General features: G+C 44.8%; 1 protein-coding gene across 2 annotated transcripts; it reads right to left on the reverse strand.

Moving 5' to 3' along the window:
* Positions 1–1,719: 1,719 nt before the first annotated feature.
* LFY (floral meristem identity control protein LEAFY) lies at positions 1,720–5,877 on the reverse strand. 2 transcript variants are annotated; one of them, XM_087400235.1, is made up of 4 exons: positions 4,955–5,877; positions 4,293–4,836; positions 3,538–3,929; positions 1,720–2,978 (listed from the first exon to the last, which is right to left on the reverse strand). In XM_087400235.1, exons 2-4 carry the CDS (start codon positions 4,681–4,683, stop codon positions 2,640–2,642), a joined length of 1,122 nt encoding a protein of 373 aa, XP_087256361.1. In that variant the 5' UTR covers positions 4,684–4,836; positions 4,955–5,877; the 3' UTR covers positions 1,720–2,639. The 2 variants fall into 2 exon arrangements, with proteins under 2 accessions (XP_087256361.1, XP_087256310.1); XM_087400184.1 differs by having other exon boundaries at positions 4,293–5,877.
* Positions 5,878–7,290: the final 1,413 nt, after the last annotated feature.

The following is a 7,290-nucleotide window of genomic DNA, read 5'->3' on the forward strand; positions in this document are numbered from 1 at the left end:
CCCTATTGGAGGGCCAATCGACATTCGAATTCTGCATGCATTGCACACATTTCATTCTCGAGAAGTCTGGTTCTTCAGAGCATCGACAATCCACTACCGAGACGAGAAGAGAAGGAGAAGAAGCAAGCACCTAAGAGGACGCAAGCGTGCGAGACGACAACCAACGCAACGTGCACAAAAGGAAGCCGTACGAGAAGGTGACACATAGAGAAGATTGCACGCAGAAGGCATAACGAGAGAGCGCTAAAAAGGGCACGTGCATGGAGGGCTGGACAGAGGACTGCACGGAAAGATTCGCATGGAGAAGATTGTTGTGGCCGTATGTGGACACTTGATGTCCCCTGTATGCAACTTGAGACCTGTTGCAAGTTGTGAGAGAAGGTCGTCTTTATAACCCGAGTTTTGGAGGTCCTCGACGGATGCTCCCAAGCAAAATACGAGTTGCGCCTCAGTTTCTTGCAAATCTTGTTTTGTGGAGTCCCTGAGGTAAAAGCTTTCTCTGATTTTTTGGGTCCACAGTGTCCTAAGGTGGTGCCTCCAGTGCGAATAGACCCTTACAACCCTTAAACCGTGAGGAAAAGAGACCCCCCCATTTCCCCAACGGAAAGTGGGATTGGAACAAGATTTAAGGGGATGATCCACCCATCCAAGTACCCCCTATACTGGTATGTAGAGCTCTCTTCGAGACTCCTATGCAACCTATAGCTGCCTGCTTGTCCTAGCTAAATTAGTATAGGGGGAGATGACATTTGCATATATATATATATATATTGGTGCCCAGGGTATTTCTGTGCCAATGTATGCACTAAGTGTACAAGAATGAGTGTAGAAGGCAGATCGCTTGTGAAGTTGGGATAGAAAGAGGCAAACTGCTCGTCCTCTTCCATTCCATGCTGGGCCTACAAGGCAGACTGCTAAATGGGCTTGAATGCTCAGAGAGGTGATGCTGAATAGGGAGCAAGGAGTCCCCTTTTCAAGGCTGAACCCCGGCTTGGGCACTGCACCAGTCTCCCCTGCTGCCGGCCTGTCTGCTGGCCCGGTACGATGGGTGTCTAGCTGTATCTGCCTGCTCCAAAATGGCCTTCTTGCAAGGACAGCTACATAGTATACCGGCTTTGCCAAGCCTGTATGGCAGATTTGGTAGCTGTCCTACCATCGCCCACGATCTGCCATGACAGCCCCTTGTGGCTTCATCGTCTAGACTACAGCCAGTACCCATGCAGGAGCTCACAGGTCAGGAAAACCTGTGACACATGCACATGCAACATCTGCATGTGCACACGCAACTTCTGCATGCATGCAATACCTTTAAAAGCCATCAAATTCAATAATAGTGGCTATAACAGCAGTTTACATGTCCTTCTATAGAGCGCGCCAACATTAAAAACTACCATACCTACAAGCTGGGAGCCATAGAATGATAGTGTACTGCTCAGCATTAAAAGCAAGGACTTTGGTTGGTAATCCATTGCTTAACGAGTTTTTTATTTTGAAGCACCAATTACGTACGTTTTGCCATGGGCAAGGTCACTAAGGATATCATTGAAATTTGACTCAAGTTTCAATATTTAGGAAAAGGATAATAGTTTGCGTGGGGAAATGCCATGAAAGATGCCTAGTCAAGAAGCATAAACAAGTATTTGAGTCTTCCACTATGTTGCAATAGCATGCTCACAAGCTACAGCACCCAAGGTCATGCTTGAGAAGCACTGACATGAAAGCCAAAAAAGGAGACGAGACCATCCACATACTCGATTCAACGAAAAATGCCACATGTAATCCTGCAAAAGAATCAGCTTCCATTGACTCCTTGATTGTGTTTAGTCTGTCGATGGTCTGCAGCACAAATGTTTACTATGCTTAAGAAGTATAATACATCTAATAAACTGTAGGGAGTATTACAAAACTGATACATGGCACCAGCTCCGTGCCTCTCGAAACTCTGCTGATTTGCCAGCTCTCAGATCCATATCCCAGATTCTCACTTGAACCAATGCAAGACAAGACAGTACATTACCAGATTTTTGGCCCACAAAACTTTGGCTTAAAAAATTGTGACAGGACCTAGCAAAAACACTCACAGATAAGCACATATGTGCACCCTGAATAGCTTCTACATTTTCCACATCTCACCAAAATTACGAGGGGAGATTTCATTGCAGAATTGTCTCTGGAACATTGCACATCAGATTGATCATGCAAAGAGGGGCTATTCTACCAGGCAGCAGCCAGCACTATTTCCACTACATACTCTGGTCCTTTTCAATAGCTCCTCTAAATCTAGGGTGCATGGCCCTTTCAGGCTTCAACACAGTTCTGTCTACGGATCAGAGATACCATATTTAAATTGAATCCCTCTGCTTTGATGTCGTTTCACCACATCGCTGCATTTCATAAGTTGAAATAGCACAGCCAAAACCAAGCTTTAATGTTCGTAAACAGTCTTGTTCTTCGTAGATACGTCTCTACTTACCACACCTTCAAAGTTAACCCTCAAGACCCTCCCCCTAAAAAAAGGTATCACGATGCCTTTCTCAAAAAGTGGCATTTTGGTAAGCTGTGTGTCTACATGTAAGAAACCCAATCCAGCTTCAAGCACAAACATGGTTAACAAGTCATTGCTTCTGCAAAAGACAACATCATTCATAGCTGCAACTATCACTATCCTTACTCTTCTCCTGATGGCAAAGCTGTCTAAGCTTTGTGGGCACATACCAAATACGAAGCTTCTCATTTCTGTTGAATACACCTTCAATGTCCCAACCATTTTCTCTAGCCATCTCTACCAAGGGATAATAGCAAGCTTGTCGCCATGCACCCACATTTTCTCCACGCTCTTTAAACATTTTTCTCAAATGGTTTGATTTCTCCAGGTCCAGGCAATGCAAAGCATAACAATGTACATAATGTCTCATCTTCGGTTTGTTGATATAACTTGCACCTTTCAGCTTGGCATGGCGAAACACTTGGTTCGTCACCTGCAAGTCATTACAGAAGTGTCAGACACCACTAAACAAACTAGTCTTCCTTAAGATCCACGGATTAGGGATTGAGCTATCAATTAAAAACTATAAAGTTCTCATATGCTTTCTCAGGAAGCATTCTCAGAAGTCTGCCAAGCCAACGTTCTTTCACATTGAAACAAACTGCTCATATAAAAACTAACCGATTAAACAAATTAACCAAGAGTGGTAGAGTAGAGTGGGCACCTACTAGAAGAGGAAAGAAACATCATGGAGCAGAAGCCAAAACTAACACGTTATCTAACAGAGAATGTGATATTCATTTCAGATCAGATGAGACAATAGGCGACACAAGAAATTTTCCTATACAAAAGATCTCTCCAAAATGATTTTTTAAACGAATTTTTGCGGCAACAGTTTCCTACATGAAGACCCTGCACGTCATTACTCGAGGAAGGGATGGTAAAGAAAACTTCAAAACAATTGCATCGTTCTCAAAACCTAAAGATCTCCAAAACTACTAAACATTTCCGTTGTTATCAAAACTTAAAAATTAACATTACCAGTGATATACCTTCGTAGGACACTTTTCCCCTCTTTCTTTCGAAATCTGCTGGACTTCATCTAAAAACCTGGCACACTGCTCATAGAGATCAAAGAGGTAATCTAGACCATTCTTTTTCCCCCTGGCAACTTCACCAGGTTCTGTCACTATAAAAGGATGCTCCCTTGGTTTGTCATCCCCATCCTCCCCGGGTTCTCGAGATAGCCTCCGCTTTTGTTTCTTTTTACCGAGTTTCCTGCCATCATTATCACTACTCGGCTCTGGGATAGCCAGAAGTCCAGGAGGGCCAAACTGAGCGTGGCTTTGCTCTAAGAGAACAGCTTCCTTGGAGTTCAAAGGGCCAACAGCAGCAACAGCATCAGGAAACATCATCTCATTATCTCCTCTTTGCTCCCTGGTTCCTGCAGAGAGAGAGCAACTTTTCAGCTGATTTCTCCAATTTCAACTTTATCCAGACTTCATGGAGAGAAACAGGCAACAAACCCATCCCGTTTTAAAAACTAGAGCCTAAGGACTGTCCCTGAACTTGAAAAGCAGTTTAGCAGCAGATGTACACCTACAATGGCCCCTCTTGGCGCCCAAATGCAGATGACACAAGTCGTGCAAGGCAAATGGAATCAATCCCTAAACCTAAAACGCTTGCCTTCCAACAAATGGAAGTTCAAAGGCGGAAGGAGCAAAAGAACGGCCAAAACAATACGCTTTGATGAAAGAGTTAAATACCAAAACGATTAAATTGAATGATAGAAAATCGAGTACTGTACCCTCCATAGAAGTTGCAATCTCATCGGGTTGGCGCTTCTTGCCGCTCTTCGAAAGGAGCTGCAGGCGTTGCTGTTCCATCTCCTCGTCCTGTCGCTTCTTCTCGGCTCGGATTGCCGACTTGAACCCGTACTTTTCTCCAACAAGCAGATCGATGTGGTATCCCTCCAGCATGGTCTTAATCACGTCTTCAATTTCTTGCTCTGTCATGTTCACGAGAGTACTGACGGTGAAACCCATTTCCATTACCTTTGCAATAGTGGTCAATCGCACCCCATAGTCTTTGAAAAGGTCTTCCAGTGACTTCAACTGCTTGCAATTGGCCAAAGGGAAGGCAACGTCCATAGGCTGGACCTCCTTGCGAGGTAATAGCCTCCGTTCCCACCGGAACATGGCCCCGGGAAAGTTTTCCGGATCCAGCTTGATGGTGGTGAGCAGCAACTTCAACGTACAAGAATTGCTGTGCTAAAAAAGACGAGACGCTCCACTCCGCAGATCAGCGTGTACAGTTGCACCAGTATCCCTGGAGTCCAAGCACCGGTTATCCTGGAAAAGCCGTAGCCCAAAGAAGAGAGCGATTTGGTATGTTGTGTCCAACAGATAAGAGCACCAATGTAGGGTAACTTCAGGAGGGATATCCTAAGTTAGGATAACGTCGTTATACCTTCTTCAAGGCCGTCTGGCATTGTAGACGCTAAAAGACGTGGCGCGAGTAACCATGAAGGGATGAATGGCCGTGCGGACAAGAAAACAAAAAATGGCAGTAATGATGATATTTGCAAGCACGGGGCCCAAAAGAAGGTCGAGCACTCGCAAAGACGGGTTTCCACAAAGAGTCCAGGATGTGGAGAGAAATGCCAGAAAGCCCGTGGATATGGTGCAAAGCAAGCAAGCGGGCACAATGGGGGTTCCGATGATGACACTGCAGAGAAGAAGCAGCAACGGTTCGACTGCTGCTACTACGAAAGAAGCAAGCTGATGCTGAAGACTGCTCCGAGCACTAGAAGACTTGGGCGTGACTTGCTGCGGAGCAAGAAATTAGCCAAGTAAAGAAGAAGCAACAATCTTTATGTCTGCAGCTAGCTAGCTAGCAAGCATGATTTTGAAGAACACAGACTGGGTGTTTGAGAACGACAACGATGATGATGATGAGGAGGAATGCTAGCTAGCTAATAGAGCTGCAAGCTACCTGATGCTAAAGAAGAAGCAAGACGTCTGTGATGGGAAAGTGAACAAGGAGAGGTTTGATGTCCAGTGCCCTGTGGGATTGAGAAGGGTCTTCTGAATGATGATAAAAGGGGGATGACCCCTTTGAGGCTTCAGTAGTGCTTCAGAAAGGTGATGATCACAGTGATGATGATGTTAGGGGTGTTTGCAGCAGCAGCCATGAGGGCAGGGGAGAGACATTCCCTTTGGTGAATATATGAGGGGATCTGGGAAACAGCAGCAGCAGCAGCAGCAGCAGAAACTGCTTGCCCAACAGCCCAAAGGCTCAATATGAGAGAAGGTAGAACTTGGGCAAAACGCTCTGGTTTACAATTTCCTTTTATCGTTGAGGTCCATGGCACAGAGAGAGACACTCTGAAAAGAGAAAGAAGTGGCCAGCATCAAATGCCAGGATGAGTAAAACAGTGACTGACTTAAATGAGAGAGAGTAACAGGCACGGCAACATCAAATGCCTCGATGTGAGAGAGAGAGGGGAGAATGTATGTGTGTGTGTGTGAGAGAGAGAGAGAGAGAGTTCCCAAAAAAAGAAATGTGGGTGTGTGTATCAACCTCATTTTAGATTTATTTATTTAAGTCAACTTATTATTTTTCAAAATAAACAAATAGTTGTGAAAGTGTATGGAACACCCCCCCCCCCCACACTCTCTCTCTCTCTCATGTACACACGTGTAACATAGGGAGAAGGGGTCTATGGCACCACACATTCATGCGTGCATGCATACACGTGTGTGCGTGTGTGTGGGTGAGTGAGGGCCAGTGCACACTAGGCTTGAAATGCGCCCTTGGTGCGACATTCAAGCTGCCCTACAATTAGGCGCGTGAACTACATGTCAGGGAGATCTCACAGAGCTCAAAGAGCCTTTGTCAAGTCTTTTCAGAGTTTGCAAAGTAGGGTGCAGAGCAAGATGATTGGCTGAAGCGAGAGTGGTGCACTGGTGCGATTTTCAGCACCTTCAAACTCAAGTTGCGATTTTGTGTACTGGAGGCGCTTTGTTTTTTACTTTATCCGTGCTCAGTCGCGCATTTTCTAGCGCGTGTGCTGGCCCAGAGAGAGAGAGAGAGAGAGAGAGAGAGAGAAGCAAACTTATTATGCTCACATGCACTAGGGATGGTACAATTGGACTAGGGACTACAAATGAGCATCCATTGGAGTAGTAAGTCTTGGCACTCGCATGCTGTAATAGTAGTAGGGAGCCTCACACAACAATCCTCAACAAAAGTCCTTGCACTTCAAATAGAATTCTTGGAAGGTTTTGAATGGTGGTTGGCTAACACACTTTTCATTGGCTAAACTTATGTGTTACACTCTGAGCACAAATATACAACTTCAAATGTAGAGCTGCAATTCGGTGCACTCACTTCTCTTAGATTAGTCTCAATATGACTATGTGAACAACTAGACATACTTCTCAAGGATAGCTTGTGCATTGGCTTTGAGAGTTATTGTACATGCACGTGACACTGTGCAATTGAGGAGTTGTATGCTTGGTCATGCTGGCCATCAAAATCCCTTAAAACTTTAGCCCTATTATATGTAGATGTACTTTGTTTTACATGGAGTCTCAATACTATGAATAGATACAAATAGCACATAACAAGCCTTCAAAAGTGTCAAGGGATTGGTTTGCCCAAACAGGTCACGTTTACACCTAAACTACATATTGTCTTGGAGCACCTAGACTATATCGAAGGTTGATGAGGAAAGGGCTTGAAGAGAGGCTATTGGTAAATGGATTTTGAAGGTGCCACTTTCATGACAATCTCGCTATACT

This window comes from Dipteris shenzhenensis, chromosome 1, assembly GCF_047967505.1.
Source record: "Dipteris shenzhenensis isolate YYH24624 ecotype China chromosome 1, Dip_SZ_1.0, whole genome shotgun sequence".
Taxonomy (NCBI): Eukaryota; Viridiplantae; Streptophyta; class Polypodiopsida; order Gleicheniales; family Dipteridaceae; genus Dipteris; species Dipteris shenzhenensis.